Here is a 19704-nt window from a genome sequence, read left to right on the forward strand (position 1 = left end):
TATGGATGGTATTTGAGCTGATTTCATGTCACGGATGAATTACATTGCGTATGTCTGATGAATCGACCATTGCAAGCGACAATGTAAACTATGTCTTACATTAATGTCAACGGGCGAGTTACAACATGAACACAAGTGAGGGTGGGTGATGGAGCAGTTTAGACGAATATCGATGGCGTTGTAAGTTCGTTGTTGGAAAGTTGAAGTTGAAGATTGACAGAAGGAATGGCCTCGAGCGACTCATGCCCAGTACCATTGAGCCGGGAAGAGAATAGGGTGCAGTCAGTAAATTGCATGCTAGATAAGAGTGTTTCAACGCAGCGAGCAACTACCAGCGCGTTCCAGTCTTTCTGTCTATGGGTTGTGGGAGGGTGAGAATTAACATTGATCCACGTTTTCCAAATATTTATGGCCTCAACTAAGGAAGAGTCTTCTTTAGAATAATGGGCGTTGGTTATTTGCTTTGATAAGAGGCTACTCGATATGAAAGAGGTTGTCGCTAAGTCGTAGGGAGATCTAATGTAAAATCCACCGAATTTGGCTGGGAGTGAAGATTGGGCCCAAACGGTTTCGTTGAATCTGAGGTTTACTATTTTTTTTAGTTAAGTCCTTTATTCCATTTTCGTATGTTGAGAGGAAAAGGATATTTAAAAATCGGTGTTGTGCGGAGTGTAGAGAATCCATAGAATAAAAAAAAAATTCAACAAGAAAAAGATTTGTTATGGAAGAAGAGTAGAGATGTCTTCCAATTTAAGGATAAGGGAATTGCAAATTATGTCCTCCTATGGAGATCCTAGATGTGCTAATTCATCAAGTGCAGTAAATTTGAAATTATGAGTGTTAGAAGCATTTGAATATTGGATGATTCGGATTTGCTCGGGTTGAATAGCTGTGCCCATTTCGTGAATTATGTTAACTGCTTTGTCAATTTCACAGCGGGAACCACTCGAGATTTCATCATTTGATGTACCACGCATGAAGCGATAGAGTACATGAAAGTTTATTGATTTTATTATGTCATTGATTCCAATACTAAGAATAAGGGATCCAAGGGGGTCTCCCTGTTGCATGCCCTAGACGAAAATATTTTTTCCGTGTTGAATTGTAAGATTATTGGAAATTGGTAGCAAGAGAAAAGGAATTTGGTGTAAGCAGAGAAATGGAAAGTGTAATGTGGGGTGCGGGAAAGAGTGTTGTATGCGTTGGAAAAGTCAATTTTCACTAAAACTTCGTTTGTTGGGTTATTTTCGAGATGAATTCTTATTAAGTGTACTGCAGCTTCATACCCACCGGGTATGCCTACACCTAATTGGTTAGGGCTGAGGATGGGTAATGCTTCAAGTTTGATTCTTGAAGAAATTAATTTTACTACCAACGATAAGTTGAACTAATGCGATGGGCCGGATAACCTTGTTGGATTCTTGGAGCGCGATGAATCTGACACCGAAGAGTAAGGAGGTTACAAAACTGGGTACATCTCAGTTTAAGATTTTATTGCATAGGTTGGTAATTTTAGTGGGAATTGAAACATTTGTACATATCAAAGAAGTGGTGATATCATGTAATAAGATTGGTCTAATCCCGTCAAGACCATCCGCTGAGTCGCGATGATAAGATAGGATTGCTTTCCTTACTTCTTCCTGTGTTAAATCTGTTGCACAATGCCCGTAAGGTTGAAAAATTATTGGCGTTAAAGTTAAAGTAGGGTGTTTTGAGCGTAGCTTGCCTACGGTTTCTTCGAAGAAATCAAAGAGCAATGGTGGAAATAAGTTTGAGAGAACCTTTAATGTTAAAACTGTCGATTTTCTTCGAGATCAATGAAGTTTTTTGCTTAAGTGGGATTATGTTTTTTTTTGTTTTTTGGATGTGCATAGATTTGGGTATCGTGAAGATGGGTATAGATGTTTAAATTGGCGTCCTTTATTTGTTGAGTTAAGGATTTCTGGACTGATGTTCAATATTTTAAAAGTGTACCCGAAGTAAAAGAATTTTAACCATTCTTCTTCTCTGTTAAAATTTTGCAGGAGAGAGGATATGCTGTCACTGAGAGATTTCGCAACTTGTATTCTCACTCCTCTGCTTATTCTGGATATGATACTTGGTTTTGTGGTATGAAAGTTGTCTGAGAAAGAGGTATTAGAGACGTGGTTTGAAGGGGGATCTATGATGGGCTAAGCGATCTGGGAGAAAGGTGTAAGTCTTAAATAAGGACACCTGTTAATGTTATAAAATACACCTTCATTTGTTAAATGTATAAGTTTCAGGCAGGAAGGGCAGATTTTGGGTTTGAAGGAGGTAACCATTGTTATTATCATAACGCGATTGAATAAACCAAAAGATTGATCGATTGAGTAAATGGCTCGACTTTGACTGATTTTGTTTAGGTGTCGAAATTATCACATTGCACTTTTGAAGATGTATCACAAGTATATTTGGAATCATTTATTATATTTATTTTTAATCTAGGAGATGCAGAATCCCAATTTTATGGATGGGAAAAGCAGTCGTTATATAGGCCCTGGTTCTAACAGCTCTATACTTTATAAATTTGCAGCATTCCTATTAACTCCTCATGAAAAATAAAATATTTTTGTCTAGTGGCCAACATTTTTACCCTTTTATCTATTTCTTTTTTTTGCTATTCTTGTGATGAAAACCGATCATTTTTTTGCTCACCTGTTTCTCCACGACACTCATTTTAAGAAGTTTTGAATAAAAATAATTAATTTTAAGAAGCAGTTGAAATAGTTCATAGTTAATCGCAAATGGATAAAGAATAATATAATTGCGAGATAAATAAAGTGGAATAGCGAATGCGAAATTTAAAAGATTGATGACCCCCCCCCCCCCCACCCCACATGAAAAATGAAAAAAAAAATTTAATTTTTTAATTTAATAAATTCTTAATAAACGCTTGATTTTTATGTTTTCAATTTATTATAAATAATAATAGATATACACATTTGATTATTTTTATATTTATTTTTGGTTTGCAGCTATTTCACACCACCCAAAAAAGGGAGTTATTTATTCAAACGTATCATAATATTGACTCAAAAAATCCAAAAAAAAAATTAAAAAGATTTTGTCCGACCAGATTCATCGAAAGACAAGAGTCAGTGAAACTCTTTATTGAACTATATGATATTGTCTTTGCAGCACTAGAATTTTATATATCAAGCAAGGAAAAAGATTAAGCAGATGCCGAAAATCTTTTGCAGGTTATTATTAAGCCACAGTTTTTAATTTCAATATAATGTGTTTATTTTTTATTAACGCCCTGACGGGATCTCTCAAATTCCCTGGAAGCGAGGTCAATTCTTGGTCTGGGATTACTCTTGTATTGATCCATTGGCTCCTTCCAATCAATCCCTTAACATTCTGGAGAACAAGGAGCTTCTAAAAATTGCAAAATATTCAGAGATATCCCAAGATCACTTATTCATTCCCATCATTTCCATTACCTTGACTACCTTTGGGAATAGTGCTCTTTCTTTCTTCAAGGAACTTGGATCGCTAATCAGCAAACTAACAGATGAACCTCGTGAAGGCTTCTTCTTAAGACAAAGACTCGCAATAGCAATTCACAGGGCCAATTACATCAGCTTCATTGGCAGCCTCATCTCACATGATGATTAGAATATATTTTATATAATTTTAATCGCGTAATGAATAATTTATTTATATAATAACTTTTCAATGTTCCTTTTTATATAATTATAAAATTGCAAATTTTTATTACATATATATATCAGAAATAATAAAAAAAAATATTAAAATATTTAAAAAAAAAAAAAATTAAACATGATTTTAGCAAAATGCCACAAAAAATTGATTTGGATTTAAGGGAGATCATGAATAGAGCAAAGGATATTGTTGAAATATTAACAAATATCAGAGAGAATGTGGATGAAAAATTTCATGAAATATATGGAAAAGTAAAGGAGATTGCTTAATATGTTTGGAATTGAAATTTTTAAACCTAGAGTAGTTTCTAGACAATCCAATTGCTCAAATATTGATGCATCTACGATTGAGGATTTTTATAAAATAAAAATTTTTATTTATCTTATTGATACATTTTATTTAAATTAAAGGAAAGGAAAGATTTATTAGTCATATTTTTATTTTAAAAAGCTTTTATTTTCTTTTGCCGGTTGAGTCTAAACTGTTGATTACACTTGAAACACGAAAGGATATTAAAAAAATCTCAGAGTTTTATGCTGATGATTTAGTAGGTTCATATGATAAGTTACTTTGTGATATCGAATTTTGGCATAAAAATCTTGACAGAATAGGGTATTCTTTGAGACCAAAAAATGCTCTGCAGGCCCTTTCCATGTGTAATTGCATTTTAGATTCCCTGCCTAATATCAAAACATTATTAATTATTTTAGCTACCTTGCCAATTAGTACCTGCACTAATGAAATGTCTCTTTCAACTTTAAAAAGGTTAAAAACCTATTTAAGAAACACAACCGGTGAAAAACGTTTAAATGGATTAGCCCTATTGAATATTTCTAAGGAGATTATTTATTTTAGATAAAAATTTGATTCTAGATGAATTAGCAAAATCTCAGAGAAAAGTAGATCTCTCTTTTTAAATTCAAATCAAAAAATAGCAATAAAATTTTATTAGTTTTAATCAATTTTTTTTTGTAAAAAAAGTATTATTTATAAGATAATATCATTATATTTTTTTAAATACCATTATTTGCATAAGAATTACACATATTTTATATAATTGTAAAAAATTACTTTTTTTAAATAGAGTCTTTATACATTATAATTTTTAATATTAAAATCTGTATTATATAAAATATCAACATTTTGAAAATATTTTAATTAATAAAAATATATACATGATTAAATAAAGGAATGTAAAATATATAATAAAATACCCTAAAATTTTGTTATATGAAAATATAAAACAAATTTAACAAATCCAAAAATATAAGCAATTAAGTGTTCAAAAAAAATGGGAGGTTTGGGGGGCTTTTAACCCCCCCCCCATGATAAAATCCTGGCTACGCCACTGCATACCACCAATAAAAATCAGATGAATTGATATGCTTAAAATAAGAGGTTTTAATTAAATAATAATAATTAATTTTTGAGGAAGTTCAGAGTTCATCGCGAATGGATTAAGAATAATTTAATAGCGCGAAAAATAAAGCTTTCGAATACGAAATTAAAAAAATTCATGATTGATACTGAGGGGAAAAGGCATGCACAATATCACAAATAAGGATCCAAAGATTTAATACTCATTATAAAAGTTTTTAAAAAAACTAATTTTAAAAAGCCGTTGAAAAAGTTCAAAGTTCATCGCGAATCAAAGTTCATCGCGAATGGATTAAGAATAATACAATAGCGCGATAAATAAAGCAGAATAGCGAATGCAAAAAATAAAAGTATGATTGAATATGAGAGGAAAACGAATGCACAGTACCACCAATAAGAATCTAATGAATTAATATGATTAGAGGTTTTGAAAAATATTTGAAATTTTAATATTTATAAAATTGTTTACATTATCACTCCTGCAATGCTCTATTCATCAAACATACGCAATGAAATTCAATTATTCAACTTGCCTTGAAATCAGCTCACATACCATCCATACTGAAATCCCAGGGTCTTTTTAGATCAGACGGTAAATGTCCTGACGGGATCACTCAAATTCAGTGGAGGAGAGACCAATTATTGGTATGGGACTATTCATGTGGTGACCCCTGGCCCCATCAAACCAAGCCCTCAACATTATTGACCAGAAGGAACAATTTGAAATCTCTAAATACACAGAAATTTTAAATGACCATTGTTTTATTCCTATCATTTCAACTGCACTTGCCACCTTCGGCAAACTTGCCCTAGCATTTGAAATTAATTTAGTAATAATTTAATTTTAATTAAAAAAATAATTATCAATTTTGAAAATGAGACTATTTCGTTTATCCTCCTAATTCATGGTCGTTAGTAAATAGCAAAACATGTTTTTTGTTAAATTTTAAATATCGCCCATGTTATAAAAGGTAAGATATTCGGTTTTTTAAAAATTTATTGTCTAATGATGAAGCTTATAGTTAATTAAGTTTGAGGCTATAAATTGAAATGATAATTTTAACTCAAAGGGGCAAAGCCCCTGCCATATAACCCTGACCTTGGTAAATTAATTTCTGCTAGATTAATAAATTTCGAGTAGAGTTTATGATAATTAAAATACTGTCACCCCTAAATTGCTTGATTTAAATTTAATTAATTTGGCTGCATGAAATAATTTATCAGAAATTTATCTATAAATGTTAATATATTCTGTTTGAATTATTATTATAATTCCATGAGTAGGGGAGACCGGGATAAAGAGTTGAAATTTCCTAAATATTTAAAGTTTTTAATTTTAAAAAGTGAAAATTTAAGAATAGTGAAAAACACCCAAGGTACCTTAGACTTTCGCAGTATGTGTTATAGCGCATCTTTTGTTAGATTATGATATAAAAATGTTGACCCTAAGTAAATTAATGAAGATACATTTTTAAATATGTTAAATATACCAGGATTATCCATATGGATACACCATTACCCGGAATAACTTGTTCTGTCACATAATTTACAAAAGACAAGTCAACCATCTTACTGTCAATCTTGAACCTATACAAATTCGTGGCTTGTGATCTTCTCGTAAATATTTTTATTTAAAATAAATCCCTGCTTAAAAATGGTTAAAAGGGGGAATATGACATGAATGACCATGTTTTTTCTTTTTTGAGAAAAAGGTATTAAGATATAGGTTTAGCCAAACAAATTTTATATCAATGTGTAGCCTAATTATTAATCTTTAAAATAAAATTTGAATCAAAACTCTATCTATAATAGTTTACTAGCAGATGAGGTTATGTGAAAGTTGTTTTTCTGGCCAGTCAAAACATAGTATGTATTGACTGGCCATATACTAAGTGTTAACTGGCCATAATTTAAGAATTATTATAAATATGAAATATTGCATTATGAAACACTAGCAAAAGACCTATCTTATATATTTCTTCATTTTTAAGTTGTATAAAAATTTAATTATAGACTAATTTAATTAGTATTAACATCTAAATTTATTATCATCTAGTTACTGATAATATTTTACAAATTAATATTTTAGTCTTATTGTTAAACATTCTTATTTCAATATAAAATTAACCACTATCTATTTAATGATTCTATAAATTATTATCTTAATTATCTACATGTTAAAATGATTATTTTAATAATTTAATCATTCATTAATTTATAAATTACGATGTTTAATAATCTTAATTAGACAAATATTAATACCCAACAATAATGAAAGGCATTTTATTAATTTATAAATGAAACAATTATTGTATCTTTATTTACATATGTAACAAACAAATAAATCATAGTTATTCGTACATTGAGTATGAGCCATTCTTCACATTGCAAATATTTAATCCACTCTTCATCTTTCTTTCTCTTTGAATATGCCTTCTTGCATATTATGCAAAGTCACTCATCATTAGTTTTCTTTAGATTTTTCTTTTTATTGTTTATTTAGTATTTGTTAATTTAAGTTTTTTGTATGGTGATGAGGTCAAAATTTCTGATTTATTTATCCTGTTGTCTATTTCGATAATATTATTACCATATAAAATTGGATGTGGTAGAATAGATTGTAAATAAAAATTATTATTGGACGTTACATGATGTTAAGTTATATAACTCATTATTAGAAGTGGTAGGTATAGGGCTAGGAGTGGATTTATTGAATCAAATTCAGGATCACAATAAGCGAATTTCACACTGTAAGAGTAATAATGGATAAGATACTAATTAAAAATCTTCAGAGAATATCAGGGTTGTGGATATATCCTAATGCTAAAATCCATTGGAATTGTAGCTTTAGGAAGCTCCATTTTAATAAATAATGGTATGTCATATATGGTAAATGATTTGCCTAAGATTTTACCTGTTTTATGACAAAAACCATGAGTGATTTGCTAGCTTGAATAAGATAATCTTTTAAAATGTCCTCCTGAGCTTTGGTGAATATTAACCTATTTGAACTGCATCCCATGAGGATATTGCAAAGTCTCTTTGTATCTATTCATTGCCCTTCTTAAGGTTGTTCTAGGGATATTAATTTAATAGCTCTTGATAATGTTGATCTTTTAAATGATTATATCATCAATTGCCAGTTTAAGTTCATCACTTGATTTTGCACCAAATTTTGTTTTGCGCGAGCTTTTCATTTCAATATGAATGTATGAGTTTGGGTGAGTCAATGCATGGCCAGGTAATACTCACCTATCTATTATTATTAAGTGCCTTTATATGTCTATTAAATAAAACTTTTAGAGTCTAATTTTTTTGTGAATAATGCTAAATGCCTAAGGATAATATTTATATAAAATATCAGTAATCTAAATTAGTAATTTCTCAACAAAAAAAAATGTGTAACGTGATTTTTCCAGAAAGAAGTACTAAAAACAGTATATTTAAAATATTTTTTTATTGGATTGCTCTATTCATTAACTTAGGTAAGGTATATATCATAAATATACACATTTTGACTAATTTTCGGTCCAATAGATAAAAGGCTAAAGGGTGGTGGCCAGTCTTCAAACAAGGCCATTAATGGCACATTTTCCCTACGCACTCCGCCGACCCAGGTTTCACATTTTATTAAAATTTTATTTTCAAGATATTAAATTAACATAAATATTGTCAATATTTTCATACCTGATAAAATTGAGATTACTTTATCATTTAGTATTAATATTTCGTCTTAGTAACTTTTATAAAAAATTTATTTGTAATAATTAGTAATGTAAAGTAACGTCAATGAATTAATTATTATTTTTTGAGGAAAAGAAATGCTATTCGTTACTTGTCTCAAAAGTTAATGAGTAATGCTTTTTTTAAAGTAACGGTAATGCAAAAACTTTAATTTTTTTTAAAAAAATATATAATTATTTTATTTTATTATATGCATAATAATCTTTAAATTTTATAAATAATTTAAGCCGAGTTTTTAATTCAGATTACCTACCAAAGTTCTTCAATTTGTTCTTTAATATTATAATTTATTTTATAAATAATATATGACAATAGTACTTATTTCATCAGATAAAGATGATTTAACTCTGCCCTAACCCAGTATGAAACATTTTTTACACAAATTTAAAAAATGAAGGGCACTAAGTCTACACTTTGTAATTGTAGATTGTGCTCTAATTCAAATAATTTAACCTCGATGTCAAGCAGCGCAAATCTAAAAAATCATATGAAGAAAAAAATATGGATTCAGAATAAATTTTGACAAAGAAACATTTTTGATGAGAGTCTGAATTTAGATTCTTGTGTAGATTATCTAATAAGATTTATTGAAAATAAAGATCATTCTTTAAATATTTTCAAAAAATTCCCAAAAATAAAGTTTTTTTTATTAACCCTCCCATCCAATAGGCTCTAAATCCCTATAAAAAAATTGTTAAAACTAAATTGGGAATCTCTCTTATACCGCCTAAATTTTATAAGTATAATTGAAAATAATATTAATAGATGTTAGAGAAGCAAAGCTTATATTTAAATTGAGTTTTTAATAGCTAAAAATGGAGGAAATATTGTCAAGATTCCCAGAATGTTTCTCTGGAAATTTATTTTTGGAATCTTGATATTTCCCCCATTTTAAACAATTTTTAAAAAACCCAATTTAAATTGAAGTAAAAATTTTAAAAAAAAGGGAAATGATAAAAAGTCATGTTAAATAACATTAGACATATTATTTATGAATTTTTTAAGTGCAATTTGTTTTAAATTCATTAGAAAAAATTTTGGATGGGTAAATGGTTTTATCAGACCTGTCTTTAATATAAAGTGCCTTTTTGTAACTCATTTGCCAGAAACCTTTTGATGGTAATTATTTCCTTAATTTAAAATCTATTTTATCAAATTCATCTGATCTTCATCATACTCATTTCATGAAGAATATTAAGGCTTATAGTGCTACAGGTTTCTGATATTCCCCGTAGTAACCTATATTACAGATCTTCTTATTTATTTTAACGCAAGATAATATTGATCCTAAGTTTACACAACTTTACGTTTTAGAAAAATCACAAGCCATTGAAAATAGATTGCATTGTGCATCCAATATTGCCTGTAATTATCATCATGTGGAATTTAATATTCTTCGGGGTGAAAATCCTTTCCTTTAAACTTTAAAACTTTGACTGATATTAAAAAATTGAAGCAAATTAGATTTTTATCTGAGAATATCTTTTATACCTAAAATATGATCTTTCGTTATGAATATTAATGAGATCTTTAACTATATAATAAACTTAATGTCGATGAACTATGATCGCCCTGGTGGCTTAAACAAGACACATCTTTATACTACTTTATAGGAGAGGGAAATATTGTATTACCCTTTGCACAACTGGCATGCACCACTAGCTAGTGGCTGATACATAGTTATTTTAAATTGCCCATATTAGATACTTCTAAATCACGATTAAATATGAAATCTCCTCAGGAAATGAAAATTAAATTATTGAAACTGATTGCAAATCACACATCGCGTTGTTTTTTATTGAAAGATATCATGCAAAATAATTCATTCCACTTTTGACGATATAGCCTTTTTATTTGGTGGCGAGTTTAGACAAACCAAGCATGTCATACTTAAAGGTTCAGAACAAATGTGCTTGACCTGTATCAAAAAAGCTATGATTTACGGCCTCATTTTGAACCACTTTCTTTTAAAAATAATATGAATGCCTAGCAGAGTGAAATATTAAATGGTAGCTAAAATTAGGCGATAGTTTATAACTTAATAATTACAATCTTCCCCCAGACAGATTATATAGAGATATCCGGTAATATGGTTGAAACGAACTCAATAATTAATTCTATTTATAGTTCAATTGATATACTAATATTGATAGAGCCTATACATCGATTATTTTAACTATTAAAAATAGTTTTGCGTTTAGCCTTAAAAATATAATCATTAATTTGATTCCAGGACCTATCAAATCTTATGTATTTGATTTGTCTTCGATATACCTATAGATGGGAAATGGCTTAATTATAGCTGCTTAGACTAATTTGTAGCTTATGAAAAATAACTATAGCTTTATTAGCATAAAAAATGACTATAACAGTTAATTTAAATAGATTGGCTTTTTTTAGTTATTTTAAAAAAATTGGTAAGCCGTATGCCGTAGTCGTTTCCATTTTAATTTTATATAAAAGAAAAATAAATTATTCTCTTATCTTTTTAATTTTCATGCTTCTTAAATTTTTTATAGTCAATCAGAGATCACTCATTTAAAAAAAAATTAATAAAAGATATTAGCTAATGTTATTTAAAACTTACTATGGCTATTAGTCGTATTCATTTTTATTAGAGGCAAAGCAGTAATATCCAAATTTACCGAAAACTTCCTGATTAAATTTGACCGACTTCAGAAAATCTTAGGATTTTTACCATCTCATCATTCATTCTTTCTCCTAAAGAATTTCCTTTATATTCCAAAAATATTGCATGCCTTTCGTTCTGCTCTTCTTTTCCAATTCCCAGACATGCTACTAGATTTAGAACTTTAAGTTAAAATATCCCTTGAATCAATTACTCAACAAATTCTCGCCCAGTTGCTAGATGCAAGCTGCTCTTTCATGTAAATTTGGGGTATAGGCTTTCGATCCCCGGCCTCACTGAATATTGCAGCTTTTCTCTCAACAACCAAAAGTCAAACAATTACAAATTTCTAACCACCACTACAGATCCCCATCTGGGATTGGCACTAGACCTATGGAAGTCGAGCGCTTCCTTTTCTTTATGCTCCAGACAACAAGATTAGGACTTACCTTTAATCCAGCATTCCGTTGAATTCCTTTACACGAATGCTGCTTTGAAGGACATTTCCTTTATCATCTTTAACCCAAATATCCCCTCCCCAATAAATCAAAGGATTGATTCCCCCCCCCCCCCATTAAATCAAAATAGTAATTCTCCATCATCAATTCAACATGGGATATGAATGGCTTGAGGCTAGCCTTAGCTCCAACCTTGGTTTGCTTCCTCCAGCGAATAACTTCGGATAGGAATAGGTCTTCGTTTAGGCTGTGATATCGTCACACCCTTAGCTCCCAATAGAAAGTCTAGACCATCACCGTCTTCACTGCCGTTTCTCTAAAAGCCGCTATCCACGCCACCAAGCAATAAATTAATTATTGCTAGAACTCCCCGTTCAGCTAATATTCCATCAACTTTGGAACCTGGTCTTAATCTCGGGGACAATAACAGGCCTGTCGGAATGACTCTTATCCTATAAAGAGAGGGATCTCGCTAGCCTTGGATTATAAATGCGTTGATCCCATTGCACCATCCTTTTGCTAATTCCTTAGTTAGATCGAAAATTAGAAAGATCAATAAATATATTACCATTCCCAATATTACTCTAACCTCGATTGTTTCTGACACAATAGGTGCTTTTGGACCTAGAGTATTGGAACACTAGGCAAAAAGATGCGCTTAATTTCGGGTGACCTTCAGGAAGGTTTTTACTTGTCCCAACAAATCTCAATGAAAATTTGTAGGTTGCATGGTATATCAATCCATGGTGCCATAACCTAGATGCACCTCCTCTCTTTTTTTAAAATTACATTACAGTAATTTATTTATTACCTTTAACTTTTTAATAAAAAAAAAAATTTGAACAATCATTCATTACGAAATATGGATTTTGTAAATGATCCATTTGAAGTTATTCCCGAATTATTAAATAAATATATGAATATGATAAATGATGGTGAAGATTATTTGACTGTAATGAAGTACTTAGATTCTCAAGATGACCTTAATTGTATTCTTAAGTCATTAAATCCTAAAGAATCCTTTCTTATTTTAATGGTTAAATTAAAAGAAAGTCATGAATTTAGTGTGTATATCTTGATTACCCATTGTATTTTAATAGTAATGTCAAATTTATCACAAAAATATGAAGCAAGTGATCTTATATTTATGTTAAATGAGAAGCGAATTTTAAATATTAATATGACAGGGAATGAACAAATTAATCTTTTTAGCTTGAATTTATATCTTCTAGACAAAATGTATTTGATTCTACATAATTTATCCATTAGTAGAAATTATCAGCAAAATATTTACAAAAATTTTCAAGCATTTGTCAACTGTAATATAAAATTTTTTGTTATACTACCAATTTCATATGATATCAAGATTAAGTTTCTCCTCATAGTTTTTAAATACCAACCAAATTTTTACAAAGATATTTTGATTTATTCAAACAAATTACCTGATGAAAATACTGATAATGCATTATTTAACCATGATTCCATAATAATTATTTGTTATCTACTTTTCCCTGAAAAATTTAGTCATGTTTCTTCAATATTTCCACAAATATTAAATTTGAAATATCTCTTCTTCTCATTAATACCCTCTTCCTGTAATTTATTACAGAGAAAAATTAATAACCACAATGATGAAACATATATTAACAAATTATCTACTTATACTCTTAAAACACTACTCATTTTTTTGAATTCTTATTTTGTTATTTATAAAAATGATTTATCTGATTATATTATCAAAAAAAATTTAAAAAATTTAATTAATGTTTTAACTATGGTTATTACTTGTGATAAAGTCAAAGAAGAGAGGGAAAAGGCTACCAATATTTTGGATAAATATCTCAAACATTTAAATATTGAATGTGGAATAGTATTGTTGATTGAATATTTATCCTGTAAAATTAATTTTATATCTGATTCAATTGTAGGATATTTGATTGATCAAATTAAAAATCTATATGCAAAATTATTCAATGATAATTTAATTGATAATAAAAGAAAACATATCATTTTATCTCAAATTATTAATTTTAGCATAAAATATTTGTTTGGACTTAATTCATTAAATTCAAATAATATGAATATAGTACATTCAAATTTTCATACAATTGCATCAACGCTTAATTTTTATCTTTATATTTTACTTTTATATAATTCTTATAACATAGATATGATAAATGATCCCAAAGAATTTAAAAGTTATTTTGTTAGAATTGAAAATATCTATGAGCAATATGTTTTACCTATAATGGAAATGTTGATTAAATGTAGATATACCCTTCTTAAATTTGTCAATCAAAATAATGGTGATAAGAAAAAAGAAATAGCCCAAATGCCTGTAACCCTAAAAATATTAGGTGATGATAAAAGAAAAGATATCCTGGCAAATATTAACAAGGAATATAACTATTCTTTAAAAATTACCCAAATTGAATTATTACTATCAATTATTAATAGAATATCAGATTTGCATGAAAAAAACATTGAATTATAAATAAAAAATGCTAATTATTTCATATATTATTTATATTCAATTTGTATTATTTAAATTAAAATATTTTAAAAAATTTGCTTTTATATATTTATACTGACTCATAGTTATTTTTTTGGTAAAATTAATCAATTCTACAAAACTTACCACCTTCTTTCTTAGCTCATCATGTTTTCCTGCTAAAATCCTAATAAAATTGAATTACCTACTTTTTCCCATGACATTTATATTTGTGATTCATCAAATTTGTAAATTTATATTAGTACATCAATAGAGGTGTATACAGCGTCTACATGAGCGGGAGGGGTAGGAACAGTTTGCATCCTATTTTTTTGAGGGGGGTAGGGAATAGGCTGTTTTAATGGGGGTAGGATAAAAAAAAATTTTTTTTTTTTTGGGGGGGGGGAGGTTATCTATTAAATTTTGAGATGAAATAGGACAAAATTTATTGCTGTAAAAATTAATACTTTTATTATAGAATTATTATAATACAATTCATTGACCAAATATATATATTGCAAACAATCATACACATTGTTTTCCAAATAAATCTTTCTGCTACCTTTTAAATTACATTTAAAAGGTTTAGATATTTCAGCAAGCTCATAATGCCATAATAATTAATTCATTGTAAATAATGGAAGTTTTAATTTAATTTATTATCTAAAAAATAAATTCTTTATATTTACAAAATATCGATAGTTGGTATTAGAGATAGATTAATTTAAGTTATCCTAGATAAATTCTCTGAAAAGAGTATCAATAAATTAAAAAGGTGAAATTAATAATAGACAGACACTTCCGCTGAAGGCGGCAAAATTTTTTAGGGGTGTAGGCAAAGGTTTTTGAAGGGGGTTTGCATCCAGTGAAAATCCTGTCATGTAGACGCTGGGTGCATAGTTATAGCCTAGGAAGTTTTTTTAGCTTTTTAATTCTCAATTTTATAATATATTTAAATAATTTGAATGTTTATAAATATATTTATTAATTTAAAATACACTGTTTGTTTTAAAAATTAGTAAATTTTTCTGATATAACATACTAATTTCTGACCTGCATCTTGGTAATATTTATAAATTTTATTTTATTTGTATTGTGAACCTATTTTAAATTTAATTTGTACTATAATAATCTCAGTAATTGATAAGTTAAACCAGGTAACATAAATTAAAATATTTTTGGGACCAGAAATCAAACATAACTCTATAAGCAACTTATAATGTATATTACAACTCATTGATTATCAAAATTTATAAGTAATTGAAGTAGATTAATCCTATTAAAGAGATATTTACCACATATAAAAGAAAAAAGGAATAATTAAAATAATCACGTTTTTTTTTAAAAAAAAGCCTAATTAACTGCAAATAATTAAAATTATATGTCTAGACATTAAAAATTATTACTAATCGAATTAAATAAATCAAGTTACTTATAACCCAAGTCGAAATCAAAATCAATCGTTTCATTTTGGTATTTTTTATAATATAATTTATTGTTTTTTATATAATAAAGTAAAGTTTATATAAGATATAGACTTTTAAAATATAAAAACATTATAAGTGATCATTATGTATAAATGTAAAAACGTGGCAATTGGGAATCAGTATGAATTCTGGAGTTAAAGCTAACTTGATAAGTCGATTGTTTTGTGTGCTTTTTAAATTATATAAAAAAAAGTAATAAATAAAGATTGATTGGGGATATAGATGGGGAGGGGGGGGGGTTTATAAATTATATAAAAATATAACAGATATAGAAATGGGATTGGTGTAGAAGGTAAAATAATCTGATATAGGGTTGTTCTAGAGGTCTGCATTGGCAAAAAAATTTTTAAACTATGTGCGGACTAAGAAAAACAATGGGCGGGCGGGTTAAAAAAATTTAAAATCATTTAAGTAAATATTAAAAATTGTTCTTATGACTTTTTGGGATATTAAAAACTCATTTTTTGGTATCATAAAAGGTTTTTTCTTAAAATAAATAAACTTTTTTGTATATTTAAAACTAATTTGGTGGAAAAGACAAGAAAGAGATATGCCGCTATCAAGATTAGCAAGAAAATTTTTTGGCAATTCCTGCATCTAGTCCTTCCAGGCGCGTAACCAATGGGGGGGAAAGGGGGAAATTTCCCCCCCCCATCGCAAATTTGACTATTTTCATAAATATCATTTTAAGCTAATAAAAATTTTACCCCTACCCCCCAGACCACCCCCCCCCCCACCCCACCAATCAAAATTTTACAAATATTTGAATATCAATTTTCCAACATATTATTCAAAAATATTAATAAAATGGAAAAATATTTAGTCAAAGAGATTGAAATCAAACGATAATTTATAAATAAGGTTGAGCATGAAAAAAAAGTAATGTGTCGTTAGCAGCGATATCATTATTGAATTCAATTGATCAATCAGAGTTTATCATTGCTGCTAGTTGCATCAATAAATTATTTTCCTATAGCTCACTACTTTGTAGAAATTTACAAAAACCAAATTTAGATTTGGTTCAGGTTATTGATTTGGCGGAAAATATACATGAACAGGTAGATACAATAAGAATGAATGTAGACGTTGAATCGAAGGCTAAATTTTATGATATAATACTAATTAAACCTCGTCTAGCACCTAGGCCATTATTGAGATGAAAATAAATATTGGCTCAACTGAAGAATATTATAAAATATCCATTTTCATCCCATTCTTAGATACTTTTTTATCGCAAATAAAAGTACGGGTTTTAGATAAAAAACAAGTCTTTAGCAATCTTCAAGTTTTATTACCCAAAGATCCTTCTTCATTTTCTAATGCCACTATTGGTAAAATTAAATATTTAGAAAAATTTTATTCCTATGAGATTGATACTGAAATAAATTTAATCAGTGAATTCGAATTGTGGTATAAATATTTATACGTTTAGCTATTTTACCTGAGCATGCTATTGCTGCGCTCAATCGGTGTAAAGAAACCTTGGCTCAATTTCCTAATATTTCGAAGTTGTTTTATATTCTTGCATGTTTTCCCATTACAACATGTACGAATGAAAGGACTTTTTCCAACTTGAGAGGGTTGAAAACATATTTACGAAGTACTGAATCTCGGCTAAATGGGTTAGCTCTGTTAAATATACACAGAGATTTGGTTCCAACGACAAACGAAATAATTAAAAATCTTGTATTTGATAAGAAGTTAAAAAAACTTGTTAATTTAATTATTTTCTAGTCAATATTTTAAACTACTATTAATATTTTCAATAAAAAAAATTATATTCTACTTATATTGTATGAGAATTTGAGCTGAGGCTAGTTTTTAAAGCAAATTTTATAAAAAAAATGACATTACACTTTATTTCAACTTTACATTTAAAAAACTTTATTAAATATATACCTATCTTGAAATAATAAAAAAGAGGCTTGTAATATCCTATCCATAAGCACGAATTAGTAAATAATAGTTAAAAATAGAAATATAATTAAATTATGAATAATTTAATAGAATAGCTAAATAAGACCGGGCCGAAGGCCGGGGGAAAGCTGGCCGAAGGCCAGGTAAAAGGGGTTTGGGGGCGAAGCCCCCAAAATTTTTTCCCCCCCCTATAAGAAAATCCTGGATACGCCACTGCCTTCTTCTGAACGGGGGATTTATCATTGCAGGAAGGTTTTTAGAAGAAAGAAGAGTATTTGAATCCCAAAAATGTTGATTCATTATTATTTTGCATTATAATTACATATAATATCAATTTTATATTTTTTTCATAAATATTTTATTTGATCAAATAAATCATCCATAATTTAATTGAATATTTTTTTTGCTTAATGTAGTAATTTCCTAAATTATAAAACTTTTTGTAGAGGTGTAATGCTGAATTATTAGATGCTTAAAAAATTGAAAGAATGGCTAGAATTAAATTTTATAACAGTGGGCTTGGGTTAAATTTTTTTTATAAATAAAGGGTGTTAGCGAGCGGTGTATTTTTATTAAAAAACTATGGGCGAGATATTCGGGCGGGTTAAAAAAATTTTAAAACATTGGGTGGGCGGGCTTATGGTCGAAAAACCCACCCAATGCAGACATCTAGTTTGTTCCATTGCAACTAAACAACGACCAATTTTTAAAAAAAATATGACATATTTGTTTTTAATATTTACTAAATTTTTTTTTAATTTATGCCTTTTTATTTCAGTATAAGAGCAAATTAAAATACTATAAAAATTAAAAAACTATATAAATAAGTTCCTAAAAAGGAACAATAACTATGTCGAAAATTTTTCATTTGAATTTTTTGGCGTATGTATAAAAATTCTCTGGCTTCTTTTGTAAAAAAGTCATATTTTATTGTCTAGATTTTTATAAACTAATATGTTAATGGTGAAAAATGATATTTGTGGAAGTCACTATAGGAGTAAATAGGAAGTTATTAAAATTTGTATTTCTTAATCTTTGTATGTTATTGTATTAGTGGATAGATATTTAAGTTTGAGGGCTATTAGTGATTTTCCAATGGTCCAAGGTATGGTTGTCATACCATCAGGTCTTAAGTACTTAAGATAAATTTGTGGGTTCCAGATGGTTCGGAATGTGGGTGGCTGTTAAACCTTGACTTATTACATGGGTTATTGCTGTGTGGCGCTGGTGTCGCCTTTGGTTTAATATATAATTAAGGCCGCACCTACCCTTTAAATCGAGGGGTGATTTGCATTTGATGCAAGCATGAGGCTGTAGGATGTCACAACCTAGACGTAAACCAATGGCTACTTTCAGTTCGTCTGATAAGAGATTACCAAGGTTACTACTAGGGAGTGATTCTAGGTATTCATGACCACCAAGTCTATCAGATGATTGAAAAAGTTGAATGCAACCTAAAGGTGGATTGCCTGATATATCGGTTTGTTATTTCGAAATTAAAGATGTGAAAATATTTTTGTGCGTGATTATGAGTGTTAATGGGTATAATTAGCCTTCCATTTGTCATAGGGCATATGAAGCCTGAAATCATAGAATTGTTTGTTAATCTGGATGATAAAAATGATAAGGATAAAAGATTGAATGGCAAAAAATCGAAACGCCTTATTTAGAAAGGTGACTGGGCGAGTGACCAATTGAATGGGTTTAAGTTAATGTTCAAAATCTTTTCTAGAAATATTTTAAATTTATCCTGAATTTTTGAAGGTTTCCTTGTTTTTAATAAAAGATGATGATCGAAAAATGTGTAAAAAATTATCAATTTCATTGAATATTAAATTCTCTAAAAAGGTCTAAAATTTTATTCCCCATACAGTTATTTTATTTTGACTGCTCGTAATTCTTTTGGCTGAACAG

The 19704-nt window shown here is 28.8% G+C and overlaps 1 protein-coding gene across 9 annotated transcripts in view; it reads right to left on the reverse strand.

Moving 5' to 3' along the window:
• Nucleotides 1-15949: 15949 nt before the first annotated feature.
• The window catches only part of LOC135922942 (dnaJ homolog subfamily C member 11-like), a 90112-nt gene continuing 86357 nt past the window's right edge, over nt 15950-19704 (reverse strand). For 6 of the 9 annotated variants that reach the window (XR_010571079.1, XR_010571080.1, XR_010571078.1 and 3 more), the window contains 2 exons: nt 17315-17500; nt 15955-16042 (listed from right to left, as the gene is read on the reverse strand). Coding sequence is in view for 3 of the 9 variants with exons in the window: in XM_065457487.1 (XP_065313559.1) it covers nt 15956-16042 (87 nt within the window). In the remaining 6 variants the exon portion in view is untranslated. Of the gene's footprint in view, nt 16043-17314; nt 17501-19704 lie in introns of all 9 variants that reach the window. The other 3 variants (XM_065457488.1, XM_065457487.1, XM_065457486.1) reach the window with 1 other exon arrangement.

Source organism: Gordionus sp. m RMFG-2023, chromosome 1 (genome assembly GCF_954871325.1).
Source record: "Gordionus sp. m RMFG-2023 chromosome 1, tfGorSpeb1-WG-v2, whole genome shotgun sequence".
NCBI lineage: Eukaryota > Metazoa > Nematomorpha > Gordioida > Chordodea > Parachordodidae > Gordionus > Gordionus sp. m RMFG-2023.